The sequence below is a fragment of the Adiantum capillus-veneris genome, chromosome 14 (genome assembly GCF_014529385.1).
Source record: "Adiantum capillus-veneris isolate H3 chromosome 14, ASM1452938v2, whole genome shotgun sequence".
NCBI lineage: Eukaryota > Viridiplantae > Streptophyta > Polypodiopsida > Polypodiales > Pteridaceae > Adiantum > Adiantum capillus-veneris.
Genome location: NC_140944.1, coordinates 151,083,424 through 151,102,865, shown reverse-complemented (window position 1 = coordinate 151,102,865; position 19,442 = coordinate 151,083,424). Strand labels below are relative to the sequence as shown.

The window sequence follows — 19,442 nt, the reverse complement described above, 5'->3', positions numbered from 1 at the left end:
TTCTCTCTGGCTGCCTTGATCTCCAATATCTTCTCTTGCATGTGAGCTATCTGTGCTAGCGTGAGATCATCCCCCAAGAAAATCCCGGTCTTCTTGAGTGCAGGTCTTTTCTTCAAAAACTCCTTCCTAGCCTCCCAAGTAGGAAAGCGTATAATGAGAGCTCTTTCTTTGGAGCTACATGTCCCATCCTTCCCTTTCTTCCCTACTCTCCAAGCCCCTATGTGAGTAGGCTCGCGGATGTTCATTCGTTTCAGAAGTTCCTTAAACTTCTTCTTCCACGTTGTTTGTGTCCTTGAAACCAGTGACACGTACATGAAGAGCTCTCGTCTCTCTCTTTCGCTCCTCCTCCAAGGTCAAGTTAATGATGGTGGATGGGGGTGTGGTAGTAGACATTCCACCTTTTCCTTTCTTTGTAGTCTCAATCCAATTCTCCGCTTCGTCCGCCTTCTTCTGCGTTTGGGAGAGCCTATCTGCCCACGAGGAACCTTCTCGTGTTTTTTGTTGCTCCTCCTCTTTAAGATTTTTTACTTGTTCTTTGATATTGTTCAATTCCTCGAACACTGTGGGCTGGTCAGCTTTATCCTTTTCTGATTTATTTTGCACTCTGCAAACTCTCTCTCGAGTCCTTCAATCAGGGCATCCTTTTCATTCATACGCTTCTCCATCTCTGATTTCCAAACCGCAAAGGTGGTAATTGTTGCATCCAATTCCTTTCTCCAAAGGACCTGTGCTACCTCTATTCCTGTCCTCATCTTGCTCTGCATTTCTGTTGTCAGATTGTTATACAAGGTTTATCACCTAGAGGATGTACAAGACTCGGGGTACAAAGTGAGTGCTATGTGTACATCAAGGTGGCATGTATGAAAAATGAAAAATGAAAAATGAACCAGCGGGGAGGTGCATAGTGCCATGTAATGTGGTCATGGTCCAGACTGAAAAGAATTGAGGATCTCGCTCATGTCCTGAGAAAAGAGCATCTACGACTCTCCGCTACCATGGAGGAGGCCGCTAAAGTATCCCGTTGGCTGCAAAGAGTATGCAACAGCCTTGTCCAAATAGTTGTCAAAGTGGCCGATATCGGGGAAGATTGTGCCCCAAAATGTGAACACAACGAGCCTTTCACATGATCCATAAAGTGATGCCATAGATCGTAGTGAAAACTGCATCCCTCTGAGAGGATTCTAATGATGTAGAGTATCAAGAACCATCTATAGAGTGCCCAATCTATATCCAAATGATGTAAGCATGAGGGTCGGATTTGTAGTAGACCCTGAAAACGAGTGTGTAACCTTGGAAATCGCAAAATCCATGCAACTGCACCCCATGTCACTAATCCATCATGAACTCCCACTCTGATCAGCAAACAACAAACTGCCCTCCACATTAGCTAAGCATACAGATGAATCCAAAAACAGTGCTTCAAGGACTCATGTTGCAAAAGTACATCTCTGGCAAGTTGGATCATGCAACTTGCCAGAAGCCATGCAACTGCACCTCACGTCACAAATCCATCATGAACTCCCATTCTGATCAACAAACAACAAACTGCCCTCCACATTGGCTGAGCATATAGATGAACCCAAAAACAGTGCCTCAAGGACTCATGTTGCAAAGTACATCTCTGGCAAGTTGGACCATGACCAATAATCTCAACCAAAGTGCCAACTGGCAATCTTGCATGCGCAATCATCCACATGAAATAGCATATCCGACAGCTGATCCTGATGCTCCAAATGCCTCAAGAAAACTATCGTCGAAAGGCTAGAGAGATACACTGATCTCGCCACACCTCTGACTGACATGAACGGTGAGCTGAGCGTCGTGTCCTCAAGATGATCCTCCCAAGGGATATAGTGGCCACTGCCACTCAGAAAGATCCGAGTCCAATTCAACCAGAGGTCGCCCCTACCAAATCAACAACCACCAAAGCCATGCCTCATCTGCTGTGAAAACAAGGTCAACACAAGAGCGCCACCCCAAAGACCTCACCACTCAAGCATGCTGCCAATGAGTATCTTTCCATTGATCAAGAGGCCCCTCACTTTGAAAAGCCGATTTGAAGTAATAGCCATGATGGCCAATATCTGCAGTGTCAAACACCTGAGTCCCATGGTGCACAACAATCAGGTCGCCAAAGTCAAGGCCAAAAAACGCCCACCAAGCTTGATGAGAGGATAAATCAATTTGTCCTCCAATGAGGCTATCAAAGGTGTAGCAGAAAAGGGTGAATTGGGTGATGATATATTATGCGACCGCAAGCAAACCTCCTCTCAAGACTGGGCAGCCAATGGATCTCGGATCTATAGCAACAGATCTCCTCAAAAACGTCCTCCTATTGCGTATCGCCCACCAAACGCGCACAAGCGGCCAATCTGCAATGCAGCCTGCAAACAAGAGGGGGGGAGCAAAGAAAAATTGGAGTGTTAGCAAGAGCGATAGAGATTGCATGAGAAAACGCCCTAGAGAGAACGCTAGCAATGAAAAACACTAGAGAGAGGCTGCACACTACTCAAAACGCTAGAGATAAGACTGACCCAAACATTGACTACTCTGCTCATACTTTTAGGCATAAAGTACAAGGGGGGTACCTGCCTATATAGGGAAGCTAGCAAAATGCCGTCCCCAGCTATAGGACCCCACCGCTTGGTAAATAAATGCCTAGACCTAATAGATGTGAAATGTCACTTAAAAGTGACATAGCTGCACACGTTTAGAAGGGAAACTAGTAAACACAAGAGACTCTGACTCCGGGTAACCCTAGGAACAAAGGTCTCGCCTCATGCGGGGCACAACCGTGGAATGCACCGCAGAGAAAGTACGTCTACCTCAAGTACGGCCAAGCACAGCCACAAAACAGTCGTCACTCCCTAATCTGCTCCTACGAGATACTGGAGCCACCACCGGACAAGAATTTGCAACTCTAACAAAGGCCTGCCAGTCAATAGGAGTAGCCGCATCAATCTGTCTCATATGTGCAACAATCCCTCTATGACTTCCATAGGTAGCTCCAATGTCCTCTGCACCAACCAAGAAAGCCTATGACCAACGACGTAAGGATGATCCTGGATCATCCTCCTATCTAGCCCAATCAATGTGTGTCCTCTCTCCTAGCTGTCGCCCCATAAATCTCTGACATAAGCATTCCAACTAAGTGGCTGCCTTCCTATCTCCTCCAAAAAAAAAGGCGTCGAATCAAAGCAGGACGCAGATCCATCCAAATCCCCAACAAGCAACACATAAAGGGTGACAAATGTGACATATCCAAAGTTGCAACCGTAAAAAAGAAACGAAGGGTCAAGTGTCAAACGCCAGGACCGTCCATGGACCCAAAACAAGGAGAGGCATGTGACAAAGCATGGTATAAAAATTTTTTTCAACCCCAGGAAACAATCCCCCTACTATGAGCTTGGCAAGCAATGCCTTTTTTTTCAAGAAAAAGATCCTTCCATTACTTAAGAAAAACACCCCAATGGGCTACAATGTGCCCCTGTTAGAGAGGGCTACATCAACATGTGGGGAGACTCTCTCAGTGAAAAGACAGGATATGTACAATGATGGCTAAATCAGGAAATGGGAAGAGGAAACAACCACATTGGTGGACGTTACTGCCATCTAGGCGCAACATGGACCATGGTGAAGAAGGGCCCTGGGTGCCAAAGTCGCAGGAAAGCCTCGGGATGCTCCCGCATGCACTCATAACTGCCTTGGTGTCTCTCAAACTGGCCCTTGAGTGTGTGGATCAGCTCTAGCCAAATGTTGCAAACGGTCTCCGCTGCCGAGCCTTGAAGATGCGGAAGCAACAGGCTCGCCAGATGAACCACAGTGTCAATCTGTAGATGAGCTCCCCACAGTGTCAGGCTGCACATGAGCTCCCAACACCACTCTCTTATCTCTGCTCCACTCCTAAGGGACTAGCTCAGTGGCTGGTTGGAGTGTGGGCCGGCCCTCCTATATCACAATCATCCTATGAATTGAAGCCATCTCGAAACGCAGTGCTAGGCCCGTGAGTGTGGACCAAGCTGCAGCACCCCAAGTGTACTGGCTGGCTATAGAAAGCGTAGGCATCAGCCGAAGAATCAGAAGCCACACCTACTGCACCATGGGGCAATCCCACACACTGTGGCACTGTCTCAAGTAGGTAGTCAAGGTGGCACATACTGCGCAGAAACCACTGGCACAGTAGGTGGTGACCCAGCCATTTGGCTGGAGTAAAGGGATCCCGCAAAAGCCACTCCCCTGGGTCCCACTGCACTCATACCAAGGGGCAGCTTTCCCAAGCCCAGAGCCGCCAATGTCATCACTCAAGATCTGACGGTTTGGGTCCGATGACACAAGTCCTCCCACTGATGCCCACAACTCTGATCCTCTTAAAGCAGGACTCGGCCACCTCTTGTGCCTCGACAGTGACGGCGGCCCTCCCTTTGTACCTCAAAGAAATTGCAGGAACCTATGACTAAGCAAGCCCTGACTGAATGAGGACCTCCAGTCGAGTGAAGTCCCCCATCCAACAGGGAGCTGCCGGCTCCAAAGAGGTTTGCCACTCTGCTCCCTATAACATCCTGACACATGTTCCATGCCCCCTCATGTCGTGCAGCTTAATGCCCTCGATCTCCTCGAAGAGTCCTGTAAACTGTAGCCAACCTCCAAAAGTACGGGCTGGAGGACCCTTTGCCATGTGGCCCCAAGAGACATGAGGTCTGCTACCAACCATGTCGCCTCGTTGTGTGTTGACCATAGGGTTCCAAAAGGTGGCTGCCTCAACCGCTCCTCAATGCATGTGGGTTGGTGTTGCTCAAGGTCACCCTGTAGATGCTCCCAAGACCGAAGCAGGCTCGCAGGAACGCAATCCTCCCATCTTCTACTTGGGCCTACTCTGCGCATCTCTGAGAAGATCCAACGGGTGGAGGGCCTCCATGGGCTGCCCGTTTGTGGGACCTGGGCCCAAATTCGGTGTAGCAACAGCTTCTCCCCTGGAAGTCATCCTCTAACCACAAGCTTCCCAAGGAGGGCTCTACTCTGCCGTGCTGGGTCGATGATCCCCGACCCTCCCTAAGAGCAAGGTAAAGTAATGACCTGCCAAGAGACCTTGGCCCAAGCGGACTGTGTGTCTCGTCCTGACCATAAGAAGTTCATGATCAACCGCTCTAGTTGGTTGATGCAAGAGCTCGAGAAAATCTAGCAAGACGTAATGTACCACATAGTAGCCAACAACACTTAATTGGCCACCACAACCCTACTACCAAGAGAAAGCCGTACGGAGCTCCAATGAAGAAGTTTCCTCCTAATAAAGAGGAGGAGAGGAGCAATTTGTTGCTCTGGTGACAAATCCACAAGTAACATATTGGTGTGGCTCGAGGACTCCACCTAAAGCCCTCTCCAGGCCACCAATCAGGCAAGGGAGCACTACCAACCTAGAAAGCCACTGTCTTCCGCCAATTAATCAATGCTTTTGATGCACAGCAGAAAATCTCAAGAGACTACTCACACCTGTGAAAGTTGGCCTCCCGGCCCTCCAAAAACAAGCCTAAGTCGTCATCTAACTAAGCCACTATAAGCTCCTCTCCCTGAATAGGCAATTGCAGTTCACGCAAACCAACCTCTTGTGAGGCCAAAAACCTGCTCATCGCCTTAGCATAGAAGAGGATGTCACGGGGACGGCACCACGTGCCAACGGAAAAGAATAGACTGAACAACTTTAAGCACTTCAAATAACAACTGAATTGAAAGAGATGCACGAGACATGAGATGGGGAGTGGCGGAGTTCCACCCAAGAGAGCACTAGCCCCAAACCTTGGTGCCCCCTTCGGTGTTTCTTTATATTGCTTGAACTCAATACAATGCCGGTACTTGTGCTTTGCATGTTCACCTGGAAGAGTGCCAATGTATGAGCCCTCTAGACATATTCAAAGGCCCTTGGCCTATGAAAAGCGGTAACATGAAAAAGCATCAAACTCTAAAAGCATCTGGCCCAAAAGCTGGCGTTGAAAGTCAGCCAACACAAATTATTGGTTCGCACATCACAATGCAACACAAATGCTCACATATGCATGTTACAAGACACAACGAACAGTGCCGCTGAGCACTCCCCTGAGACAGACAATCTGCGGTATGAAGCTACTCAACAACTATCTCGTCACTCCCCCCGCAAATAACCTAAAAAGGTCCGGGCCATGAGTTCAGAGAACTGATACAACCAAACGCTCCACAGACCGCACCCTGCGTCGCTTGGAGGTTCAAACATACAACCAAACGCTCCGCACACATCCCTCCTGTGTTGTTCGGAGGTTTTTCAGCATACAACCAAACGTTCCATAGACATCCCGTCTGCGTCGTTCCGAGATTCCAAAACAGCATTTCTCACTACTCCACTCGGGAGTAAATCACCAAGCATTGAAACCACTATTAAAACTAGAGTCAAACGGCACCAAGACAGGTTCGAAACAGATACCATCCATTTCAAACAAATTCCAAACAGGATCACCAAAGAAGTTCTCAAACAAAATTCAAAAAACTGTTAAATCAAAAAGCATTCTCGACATTAGTCGAGCTCAAAAGTCAACAAGGCTTTCGTCCTCAAACCTGCACCAAAATTAGGGTTAGATTTCTTCCATAAGGTTGTAGCCAACTGCAACATGGTCCATAAGCTCTTGAATAGTCGAAAGAAGCCTTGACGGACAGTGTTCTTGTGGTGGTGATGATAGCCCCAAGATATAGCAATCACACTAAGCCTCCAAGGTTATCAGTTCAAGAAGAGAAACTTGTTGAGAGATGTCGAGAAATTTCATGTAATAATCTGCTACCGTTTCTGTGGCAAGCATTTCAGGATAACCCACTCTGACAGAAATTGCACTCCGAAGAAAAATGCCGAAAGTCATGTAACTTTGGGAAAGAAAAATCTTGAAGGCTTGCAATCTCCTTGGAGTGCGCGCCTTTGTAGCTATAGACTTTCACCACTGCATGAAAGTGCCTCTGAGAAAAACAATTTGTAAGGCAGAGCAAAGATTCTTTGAGAAAATTCCCTATAAAACTTGGAAGCGCCATCTTACGTAGGACCGGTATGCTTTTAGAAAAGCACATGCCTGAAGCTCTAATACTACTGCCCACAGGGACGGGCACCACGTGCCAACGGAAAAGAACAGACTGTACAACTTTAAGCACTTCAAACAACAACTCAACTAAAAGAGATGCACGACACTCGAGACGAAGAGTGGCAGAGTTCCACCCCAAGAGAGCACTGGCCCCAAACCTTGGCACCCCTTTCGCTATTTCTTTATATTGCTTGAATTTAGTACAATGCCCATACTCGCGCTCTGCACCTTCACTCGGAAGAGTGCCAGGGTATGAGCCCTCTGCACATATTTAAAGGCCCTTGGCCTATGAAGAGCAGTTACATGAAAAAGCATCAAACTCTAAAAGCATTTGGCCCAAAAGCTGCCGCTAAAAATCAGCGAGCGCAAATTATGAAAATCCGTACAGCGGACACCCCCATTGAGAGAGGGTCTACACAGAGACATATCAGAGATTTCCTTAGAGCCCCTGCTTCGCAGCCACACGACAAAGAGGAGAGTCACAAGACACTACTTGCTAGACAGGGGACATCACTTGATAGAGATGTCCAGCTAGGACGAGCCAAATGCCCTAAGCTACGAGGATCCTCACGTCACCGGAGAACATACATATGCGGATCACAATCATCAATGATCGACATCGAGCATGACCTGTCAACCTTCTCAACGTGGAGGACATTGACACCCTATGATAGAGACCAATGCTTGATCTCTGGAGACACATACATAGGCGGATCAGGATCATCATTGATCGACATCAAGCATGATCTGTCACGCTTCTCAGCATGGAGGACATCGTTTACTCTATTACCCCACCCAGCCCCAAGCGCTCTAGCTCCAACGACCATCATGATCACCACTCATTGTACACCCCATTCCTTCAGTTTATCAGTTAGCTTTAGCTATAGTCTTTACTTTTAGTTCAGGTTTTCCTTTTTTGGGATGGCAAAGATTATAACACATATGTACATTGATTTGTCTCATAGATGGAGTTTGGCCTTTCGAAGATGTTAATAAAATCTCTCTCTCTCTCTCTCTCTCTCTCTCTCTCTCTCTCTCTCTCTCTCTCTCTCTCTCTCTCTCTCTCTCTCAGACTTCTTCAAAGCAAACACGGGACAGCCGCAAGAGCCACTCCCACAGCAGAGCTCCCCCTCGTCTCACACCAGAGGCACACTAATCGACCGAGCGACTGAACTGGGGAAATCCAGGCGCCAACGACTGCGGAGGACTACACAGCATCGACGGAGGCTACGTCAGAAGATTCGGAGCACGCTGGCCAGGCATGCACGACACCCGGTCAGACTACTAACCATGGAGGAAATTGATGAGATTCGCCAACGACGGATGCTAGATCTCTTGTGACTCGGCCCATTTTTGCTTAGTTTTTGCTTAGTTCACATCGACCAGTCTAGTATCCCATAGTATATATCTTTGTTTTGTACTGTTGTTATTTTGTTACTCTGACTTTGTATCAGATCCACCACCTTGTAACTTTCTGGTCTCATAGGTCACTATGGCCTTTTGAAGACGTTAATATAACATTTCATTTCTCTCTCTCTCTCTCTCTCTCTCTCTCTCTCTCTCTCTCTCTCTCTCTCTCTCTCTCTCTCTCTCTCTCTCTCTCTCTCTCTCTCTGTGTGTGTGTGTGTGTGTGTGTGTGTGTGTGTGTGTGTGTGTGTGTGCGCGCGCGCGCTGATTAGAGCAAAGGATTCCGTACCGCATGATATCATTCGAGCAGAATTAGTTGCCCCCCCTATGGAGATTGAGGCGCTTACTAGATCAATCTCCTTTGTACATAGTCTGTGGGATACTACCAGAGCCAGATATGCCAGGGTGGCTCTAGAGTCCTCCAGACAATTAGCTCTTAATGGGGATACGTCATGCTGGTATGCATAGATGGCATCATGGTTTCAGACACATGGTTTCACCATGGACAGGTTGTCTCCTTTTCAATACTCTCTACAGGCACCCTTGAGGTCTTTGACGCGGGTAGAGATTAATAGACTCATTCGTCAGGATCTGATCCAGCTGGACACGAGGAGGACATGGATAGAGCCGATACAGGAGTTGGGCACAAAGATGGCTTTCTATAGAGAGCATTTTCTCCACCTCACGGGGGATGGGTTTGTGATTCGACCTAGCTATATGGACACGCATCTTTCTCATGGTGTGCGATGTGCCATTGGCCAGATACGCACGTCCTCACATCAGCTCGAGATTGAGATTGGCAGATTCAAAGGGACACCAGCAGATAGCAGGATATGCCGCTTATTCCATCTAGAGCCAGAGACAGAGGTACATTACATATGTCATTGCACAATGTACTATGAGATACAAGGCCGTTTTCATTGTCTATTCAGAGAAGGTTTTGGGCCTCTATCTAGGGTCATGAGTTATGAGGATCAGAGATGTCTTGGGCTATATCTACTTGAGCTACACAGGCATAGAGAAACTTTACTGAGGAGAGCTGAAGAGAGACAACCCCAAAGACGGATCACAGATTTCTTTACACTAGATATTGTACACCCAGAAGAACAGACAGAGGAGCAGCCAACAGTAGAGAGGCCTACCCGCACTACTGGCATTCTCAATAGACTGAGCATTGGAGCTAGGGAGATCTAGATGACCCCGATGGAGAAGAGGAGCTACACAGTTTCGAAGGAGGCTACAGCAAAGGATTGGAGCCATACTTTTTCGTCGTCCATAGTGCAGATGAAGATGGATCTCTATGAAGATAGATCTCTACTTCCCTCCCATATTGTCTACACATTGTATAGCTCAGTTCACACATTTCACGCCTTTCGCCTTTCACACCTATCAGCTTAGTTTAGGATTCCGCAGTATTTATATCTTGTTATCCAAGTTTAATTTATCTTGTTAATCTGACTTTGTATCAGATACACCGCATTGTAACTTCCTGGTCTCATAGGTCACTTTGGCCTTTTGAAGACGTTGGAAAGGGGGAAATGGGAAAACCACCAGCACATAAACTATTTGCCTCTATATAGCTCAGTGATGTCACAGCACCCCTATCCCCTAGCAAACACATATCCAGATACACAATCTGCAAACAGCTATTGTCCGAGCCCGCATCCAACCAACCCTAGCTACACATAACCGGCTATAATCGACTGCCAAGCATACGACTATGATTCTCGACTATGACTCCTCAAAGCACCAAACACCATAGAAAGTCAATTAAAACCTTGCAAGATCTCCAACATGCATAAGTTTTCTCACGTATAATTGATACCCTCTTGGCATACAAACTTTCCCTCTTGATACACCCATACCTCTGGTATATGTCGAAAGCACATATAAATAGCATACAACCACTCAACACAAAGAAAAGCAACTTTCAGAACCCACGATGTATAACCTCATGTAGACAATTTCAAAGCCTGGCAATCATACTCTGCACATAAAATGATAGTAACAAGTGGCTTCAGCACTCAATAATCAGTGTGGCTCTTCAACTTCTTAGCTGCGGCACCTCGAAGGCGCCCCTTGACCACCTATGGCGAGTTCCACCATACCATCTATATCCCTTGCTCAGATGCAACCTCCGGTTCCTCCTTGATCACGACGACTCCTCTCATGCAGTCAGTGCCATCTTTCCAATCCCCGCCTCCCTTCAATGCTCACGCCATACTCCTCCTATTGCCACCCGTGGCGACTCTCCTCAAGCCCTCTCCTTCAGTGCAGCCCCATGGCGGCCCCTTACCTTCCTTCCTCTGCAATGGTCCTCCTTGCTTAGTATGGCCACCAAATGGCACTAGTTCTGCTCATCACCTCTGCTCCTCAGCCGCTCTCTTCTCCATATAGCAACTGGCGGCTCTGCAGAGACCCCTATAACCATCCTCAGCCTCTTGGTCCTCCTGATTTCATGAGAGGCCGGCCTCTCCCTTTGCTCACCCCGTCACCTACTGCCCCATGGGCCCCTGGCGGCCTTCCCCCAACAGCGCCATCCTCCCCTCCTCAGCTTCTGTTGCGCTGCCCTGCAGCACCTCCTTCTCACGCCCTCGTTGGCGGCCAACCCCTCTGTTCAACATGCGCCACCTCGTGGCCTAGACACCTTGCCCGCCACCACTGCAGCCGCCAATAGCGACCTCGCTATTGGTCACTTCACCTATAAATTGGCCTCCCCACCGTTCCTGTATGGTCCCCTTGTCATCCAACTGGCGCTTCTCCCTCATGCATGGCCCAAGTGGCCCTTCCTTCCTGTCGCCCTGTTCGTTCACTGCAGCAGCTCACTTTTTTCTTTTAATAGCTTTAAAAAGATTTTGGGCTTGGCCCCCATGCACACGCCAGCAACCATCGACTTCGATTGTCGATCAAGAAAACCTCCATCAGGACATCCCTTTGCATAGCCTTGACTTCTTAGGTCCCATTGTCTCATAAAACACCTTAATGTGGCTCACCGCTCCGGGAAGCACACAGCCGTTATGAGGACCAACGAACTGTGCCGCAATCCGATAGAACTCTTTCTGGACAACGTATCCCGGATAAAAAGCATCACACCGAGAATGGCCTGGCTACCATGGCCGTTGACAAACTGGAGCCGAGCTACTAGCCCTCGACTTTCAAGAATTCAAAGAGGTTCAAAACCGTCGAAATGGTGCCCTCATTTTGCAACACTATAGCATGAACTGACAAAGGTACCCATCAATCTTCTCAATACCTTTGAGCCTCCTGATCAATGGTGTCGAAAGCCATTCGAGCCCTACCATATGCCATTTCTGACATACACATCCTGGCCAGTAGTGTGTCCTGCAGACATCCCGCACAAAATCCCATATGACAAACTTCATGGCACCTGCATCCAGCACCCCTTGCCTCGTTCCCAACCTTGTGATATAAGCATATGCTCCTGCCACCTATGATAGCAAAAAAACACTTGCAATTTTGACTAGCGAGTGCTCCAACTCGGTGTACCTAGCTCCTGGCTCCATCAAATATCTGCTCAAGGTCTTTGCCATTTGCCTGCAAACTGCCATGCCTCGACTTCTTGCACTTCCATAGATCGACACAGTTTGGTTGTACCAACGTTAATATAACATTTCATTTCATTTCATTTCTCTCTCTCTCTCTCTCTCTCTCTCTCTCTCTCTCTCTCTCTCTCTCTCTCTCTCTCTCTCTCTCTCTCTCTCTCTCTCTCTCTCTCTCTCTCTCTCTCTTGAATAACAGGTCTTGAGTTCAACTCTCCTCGTCAGCTAGATCTTTAGGGTCTCTTTGGATAGTTTCCTACGACGTTAAAACTCTGTTCTTCTTCTTCTTCTCTCTCACACACACACAAAGTCTGGGAGATCAAACTCCCCGCCTCCAACCAACAAAGGCTAAGCATTTATGTCAAAAAAGGAAAAATTACCACAAGAATCTGTTGAACCGGTATCCGGTAATAAGCTGCTAAAGGCCCAACCTGTCCACATTACAGACCAAAAATTTTGTCAGAAGGACATAGAACTTTAAAAACAAAGTTGGCAGGGGCGGGGAGAAAAAGAACAAAATAACAATAAGAGTGGAAAATAAGGACAGGCCTTATCTACAGCTGTATGACATTACTTTTTCACTCTTTAGTGTAGTCTCAAAGCCTATGGAAATAGGCTCAAGGCAAATCAAAAGATTGTGTACAAGAAAAGCTGGGGAAGAAAGGGGTAGTAGGGGTTTCGGGCTACCAAGAGCTGTGGCCATCACCTCAATAAGCAATGTAGAGCTAGATCGTAGGATTGGATGATAAAGAAATGCACACACACACACACGGGGGGGGGGGGATGCCCCCAATAGATCAAGAAGGGAGCGGAGCAGAAAGTTCTTGGACAACAATTTGCAACTTACCGACTGTCCTGTTAAGTTGACATACGTTTGGGGCTTGGCAAGAAGCACCTGAGTTGGGCCAATGAAACCTACACAGATATATATGCGAAGATCATTCCCAAGCCTCTAAATTAACATCGCCTTATATATGGAGCCTGATGGGAGAATTATTACCCTTTCCTGTGAGTGCCTTTTGCTGGATTGTGTTAAGTTTTATACCTTCAGTCTGTGCAATCACATCAATCATTTCAAATCCAATCTGCAAACAACTACAAATAATCATCTTAGAGAATATACAACCAATAATCTTTTCATGAACACCTGCAAAGCACTACCAAGGTTAGGCATATGCAGTCAATCTAGAGCCATGCCTGATGCAAAGCACAACCAACAATTACAAAGCATGAGCCCCTATAGCCAATCTAGCCATACCTAATGCAAGACAAAAGAAACATGTTTGAATAAACCCTGCTGGCTGACTATAACTACTCAATGGCAAGACCTTAGATAAAAAAATCTCATTTTTTGACTTGGTGGGACTTTGTGCTAGAATATGTATCTACGAAATACTCAAGGTTATCCTTAAACACAAGCATTAAGTGTGGTTCCTTACCCTGTTCAACAAGATTTTGTGGTCCTTTCTTGCTTGCACAGAAAATTGGCCTTGTTGCCTACCAGTTCGTTCTTCCTCCATAAGTCACCATGCATCTAACATTTCCTTCCAGTCACATTAATGAAAAGTTTGTGCCCATGAGGAATATATTTTGAAGGATGTCCAAATGAGAATGTTCTTAATAGACCAAAGGCATCGCTCTGAGCATTGTGCATGACCAGTACTTGATAAAATGGAGGGGTAAATCTTAGACAAGTTAAGCCGTTCTGTTGTGGACGCCCCAAAGAGATACAGAGTTATTGTCTTCATAAGAAGTCCAAGTCCATGCAACAGCTCATGCCAAGCACGGGTTTGCAATGCACGTAGGCACTCTTACTTACCCTACCGACGGACTTGTGGCAGTCAAGTGTCACGTGCACATCCAACCCTATGTGCATGCGGACAAGCTGTAACTCCTATTTCTAGGGTTTAGGACAGCCTCGGAAGTGTTCTAGCACCCTTGTGAGCCTATACACACGACATGCATGTCCAAGCACTTTTAGAGTAGCTACATACCCTCTGATTGCACGAGCCCAACCAGTGTCCGCTTGATGTAGGCATTGGGGAGTGTTCCCATTAATACCAAGCCTAGGTTACACTTGCATACGACATTAGTAGTTGCTCAACTTATTAATAAGTGACATTGAAGCATTAATTTTCCAAGGTCGTGGGGACTCAGCCTAGTACTGCTCGACTCAGCGTGAGATGTCACAAAGTGATGACATGGCATGGTCTAAAGGACAGAATCCGAACAAAAAGAGGCCAGAGCCCCGCTGAAAGTTGCAGAAGAAGTTGTGACAACATGCAAAACCAATCCGAGAGGCCACACGTGAAAGGACACCCAATTTTACAAGTTGTTCCAACCTATGGGAAACAGTCCGATGGGGCCCAAAAGGGATAGAGGCTAAAAAGACTAGCATAAAGGACTGATGCTTCTATGATGATTCGCGGAAATAGCCAAAACCAAGGGCTTGTGAAACAACGCGTCTGGCACTAAATTCTTCTGTCCTAAACATGGACAATCTGGAAATGAAATTGTGACAAAATGTTAGCCCACCTCATCTGCTTTTCCAAAAGCTGCTTTTGAGACAAGAAGTAGCGCAAACTCTAATGATCGGTGAACACAGTAAAATCGGCTCCAAGTAGATCGCCATTGTGTAAGAGCATGGAAAACTGCCAAAAGCTCTTTCTCATAAATTTGTGCAACTTGTTTAGGACGCGAAAACAACCTGCTCTCGTAAGCTATGACATGGCCCTTCTACATTGATACTGCTCCCAAACTGCATGTAAGGTGCAGCGGAATGATTGTTGTATTTTCTCAAGATTAGTGATCTTTATTGCTCAAGGTTCCTTTTAGTTCTTAGGGAAAGAGAGAGCTTTCCGTCTTATGGAGAGTGCTATGATCACGAACAAAGTGAATGGATTGTGCGTGCAAGTGAATGAGACTGAGAGAAGGAGAGAGAAGAGATACGACACCCGAGAGGTTGTAAAACCCTCCTCCGAAGGCCCCACTCTTGTCGGCGAGAATGGTCTATTCTTTGATTGCACAAAGGTGTACAATGCGTATGCAATGGACTATGCAACTTGGTCTATGCCGATGACGACGACGGTGACGACGAGACGACGACGACGGTGACGACGATGGCTGAAATTTGAGATCTTCTAATCGCTGAATTTTGGGACTGTTTCGGTGGCTGAAAATGACTGTTTTGGCTGCGTTTTCTTGGCTGAAAAATGAGGTTTCTTAGGGCTGAAAACTGATGGTCTTTATGGGCTGAATCTGCTACACTTTAGGTGAATAATGCCGGTCTTAATTTGCTGCTGAAATCCAAAAACGCCAGGGGCTGAAATTGGTCCTTCTGTCGCCGGGTTCTGCAAATGCAAAAACGCTAGGCTGATCTGCTGTGTCGTGATGACGCCGGGGCTGATCTGCTGTGCACAAATCGCCAAGGCTGATCTGATGCAAAAACGCTAGGTCTTCTGTGGAGAAAACGCCAGAGTAGTCGCGGGGGTTGGTCTTGCTGAGAAGTTGCCTGTTGAGCAAGGTGCTCCTGCTGCCTCTTCTGCCATTTAGTGCTAACTTGGGTTTGTTTAACTTAGCAAAATTGCCCTACCTACTTTTGTTGGAAAGTCACTTAAAAATAATAAGTGAAAATACCAATAAATAGGAAAATAGGCTAAATGCACTGAAAAATTCCCCTAACTGATGCGAATGGATTCTGATGGGAATTCCGATGATCATGCTGTGTGCAACCGGAGGAAATGCATCTATGCTAAGTGACTGGGTATGCACGGTCTACGAATAGACTCACAAAAGTGCCAGATCACTGCTATTCTAAACTGATCGGACTGACTGAACTGACGGGAACCCTGCTATGGTGTAGCTTGTCCACGGACACATAGGGTTGGGATGTGTCACGTGACATCCCCTCCTTTTCAAAGTGAGGTACTTGTACCGAATTGTATGGCGTCGAGGGAGATCGCCAACAGCATCCGGAATCCTGAAAGGGACTCTTCGTCGGCCCACTCTGATGTGTGGGTCGTGCGGTACTTGAACTTCATAAAGGTCTACAACGCTTGCTTCTTTGGGCCACGCTGAAAGCGACACAAAGTCTTCCGAATCTCCTTTCTTGCTTCAACTTCGTGTAGAGTCCTGCTTCTTTCGTCTTCAAAAATCTCCATGGCTAAAAATTCCTGAAACCATCTCCAACACAAAACCATGAACATACCCATTCCATGTAAAGTGAAGGAAAAAAATCTTGTCTTCTCTAAAGACTGTGTATGCAATGTAGATGAACATAGAGACGGAGTGACAACCCGTTCATCAAACACATGCAAACAATGAGGTCGAATCTTTTCTGTTTGATCAAAATCAATCAACTGTGGCAAATCACAATGGAAATGCCCATGCTTGGTGCTTATACTATCATGTGCTCTTTCGGAAACTGTGTCATGCCAAGGAAGAGACATGGAATGTGACTTCCTGACATACAAACTTTTCAACTTTTCATGAACAATCCGCATACATTCGTGCTCATCCATGAGAGAAACGTGCCCAACATACAATATGTCATGCCTAGCAAAAGGGATCACATAACGATGCGGACTAAAATACAGGAAACCTTCACAAATGAAACACTTGAACAATACGTGCGTATCATTCATGCGAACACATAATACTTCCTGTGATGGTTCTTTGGACCAAGGCTCGAGAGCCAAGATCGATCCTTCTTGAATAATCGAATCGTACTGTGGGGGTTCTTTGGACCTCGACTCGAAAGCCAAGATCGGTTCTTCGTGATTGATCGACTCTACAACGAAGTTAGCTTCGCTAGAAAAAGCATCAACTGACACATCATCCTTGTAAACAATCACATCTTCTTCATGCAACTCATCATGCTTGTGAGAAATCACATCTTGACATGCAAATCATCATGCTTGTCATTGGCATCCAAATCATCATGCTTAGCAATATCATTCAAATCATCATGCTTATCTTTGTCATCCAAATCATCATGCTTGTCATTCAAATCATCATGCTTATCATCATGCAAATCATTGTCAATCAAATCATCATAATGCTTCACACAATCATGCAAATCCTATGGGTCATGCTTTGGAGAAGAAGAGATTGAGACAGTCTCCTTTCCGTGATTCTGTGCAAAGTACGCCTGCACTTGAGAAAAAAGTCGCAAGAACTCTTTGTTTTGTCGGTCGCTCTGTTCTTGTAGTGCTTTGGTCTCACGTGCTATGGCTGCCATTCTGTCTTGGTACTTACGCTCAATGGCTGCCATATCTTCTTCGTAGGCTTTTCTTTCTGCTTCTCTTTCTTGGTCCAACTCCTCCATAGGAGTTAGTGCAATCTTTGTCGTAGATGGGGAAGGGTCGGAAAAACCTCCTAGTGGGGAAAATTCTTCTTCGCCTCTCTCATGCTCATCACTTCCAAGCGAAGTATCCATTCCGCTTCGAGTGATGATCATTCTGAAGTCGTGGATTCTTGTGGGTTCTTGGGATCTTGGGTTCTTAAGTCCACGAGGAACTTGGGGTCTTGTCACAAAGTGATGACGTGGCGGACAGCAGAAACCCTAATTTCTGCCAGAAACCCTAAAATTCCTGCAAACCCTAATTTTTGCCAAAAACCCTAAATTCCGGAAATCGCGGAGGCGGATTATTAAAAAAAAGAAAAAAAAAATTTTTTTGGAAAATGATGAGCGACGCGAATTTTGCTTTTGCTTTTTTTTATTAAAAAAAAAGAGAAAAGACTCTCTAAGAGAGAGAGAGAACTGATGCTTTTGATTTTAAAAGCTTTTGGGGCTCTGCTTTTGGGCATCCCTTGTAACCTTTAAATTAGTGGTGAGGGCCTCACTTCTCAGGGCATCTGGACGCAGAGTCTGAGAGTGAAACCCTAACCGCTCTCTTGTACTTTGATGATTGATTAATACAAAAAGAAATACCGAAAGGGGCGCCAGTCTTTGGGGCCAATATCTCTAGGCACGGAACTCCGCCGGGCCAGTGCAAATCTATTGTGATCTGTGAATTGTTTTGAAGTGGTTATTTGGTGCTGTCGCGGTTGATTCTTGACTTGGAGTGTCCAAGTTTGTTACAGGTCTTGCGGATGAATATTCGCGAGATTTGGATACGGCTTTTGCCAAGGTTCACGAGACTTTACAGAAGTCTCAAGAACGACAGAAAAAGGCAGCGGATCGCCATCGTCGCGACTGGAAACTGAAGGAGGATGATTGGGTGCTCTTACTTTTGAGAAGGCACGCCTAATAAAAAAAAAAGGGAAAGGAGAGGCTTTTTCCAAAGCTTAGTATGTGATACTACGGACCTTTCCAGATTACTGACAAGATAAATGATGTCTCCTTCCGATTGGACCTGCCAGATACTTGGAGGATTCATAATGCATTGCATGTGAGTCTCTTGAAACCTATTAAGGGTGATGTGCCTGATGATGGGGAGCCCGATGAGCAACCCGAAGTGGAAGAAAACGAGGAGATCCTTGTTCCTGAACAGATTTTGGCACATAATGATACGAAGAAAGGTAAAGTCCGAAGGCGGTTCTTGGTTAAGTTCAAGAACTTTCCTGCATTTGATGCGAAGTGGATGGAGGAGGAGGACCTAGCAGATACTCCTCGGATTGTGAAACTTTACCTCGATGTTTTGGTTTAGCATAGTCTACTCCAAACGGAACCCAGAAACTCAGCTTGGCCGAAGATCTGGTGCAGTGGGATGCACAAGAGGGGAGTCGCTCCACTCCTTTGTCAACAGATGCCTCGATTTTGATACTAAAGTCACTGATGTCTCTTTGAGCTTCAGGGATACTGAGAGCTGACAGTATTCTGCTGGATGACTTTAAGAAATGGAATTCCTGATTATGATACTGATTTGTTCTTGACTTCTTGTGAGTGCAGGAACTGATAGCCGAAATGACTGCAGCATTTTGGTCTGATTGATCTCGAATAGACATGGTTGCAATAGGGGTTAGTCAATCGGACATCGATGAGGTCCCGATTGGACCTAGATGTGATTGCTAGCTACATTGCCGATAAATCATGGTCTAAGATCCGAATGAATGTTGAATGTCATGTGATGTCCTGTGATGTCTGGTGATGTCCTGTGATGTCATGTGATGTGACTGTCGATTTTGTACATGTGCTAGATGTGTGTTCCTAGTACGTAGGTACTAACAGTCAGTGTCTGCTAAGACGGTTTATGGCTTTTGTCGGTTTTGCAGGCGTAATCGCGGTCGATTACAATGCTTTCAAGAGGGGGGTATGTCACAAAGTGATGACGTGGCGGACAGCAGAAACCCTAATTTCTGCCAGAAACCCTAAAATTCCTGCAAACCCTAATTTTTGCCAAAAACCCTAAATTCCGGAAATCGCGGAGGCGGATTATTATTAAAA

The 19,442-nt window shown here is 46.3% G+C and overlaps 1 protein-coding gene across 2 annotated transcripts in view; it reads right to left on the bottom strand.

Annotated features, from left to right (window-relative positions):
- Nucleotides 1-19,442, bottom strand: part of LOC147443363 (peptidyl-tRNA hydrolase, mitochondrial-like) — a 143,008-nt gene that overhangs the window by 96,704 nt on the left and 26,862 nt on the right. Inside the window, exons 2-4 of one of the 2 annotated variants that reach the window (XM_086529249.1) lie at nt 13,056-13,140; nt 12,903-12,970; nt 12,436-12,486 (exon numbers count right to left, since the gene is read on the bottom strand). In XM_086529249.1, coding sequence (XP_086385375.1) covers nt 12,436-12,486; nt 12,903-12,970; nt 13,056-13,140 — 204 coding nt within the window. The remainder of the gene's footprint in view (nt 1-12,435; nt 12,487-12,902; nt 12,971-13,055; nt 13,141-19,442) is intronic. The other variant, XM_086529250.1, reaches the window with a different exon arrangement.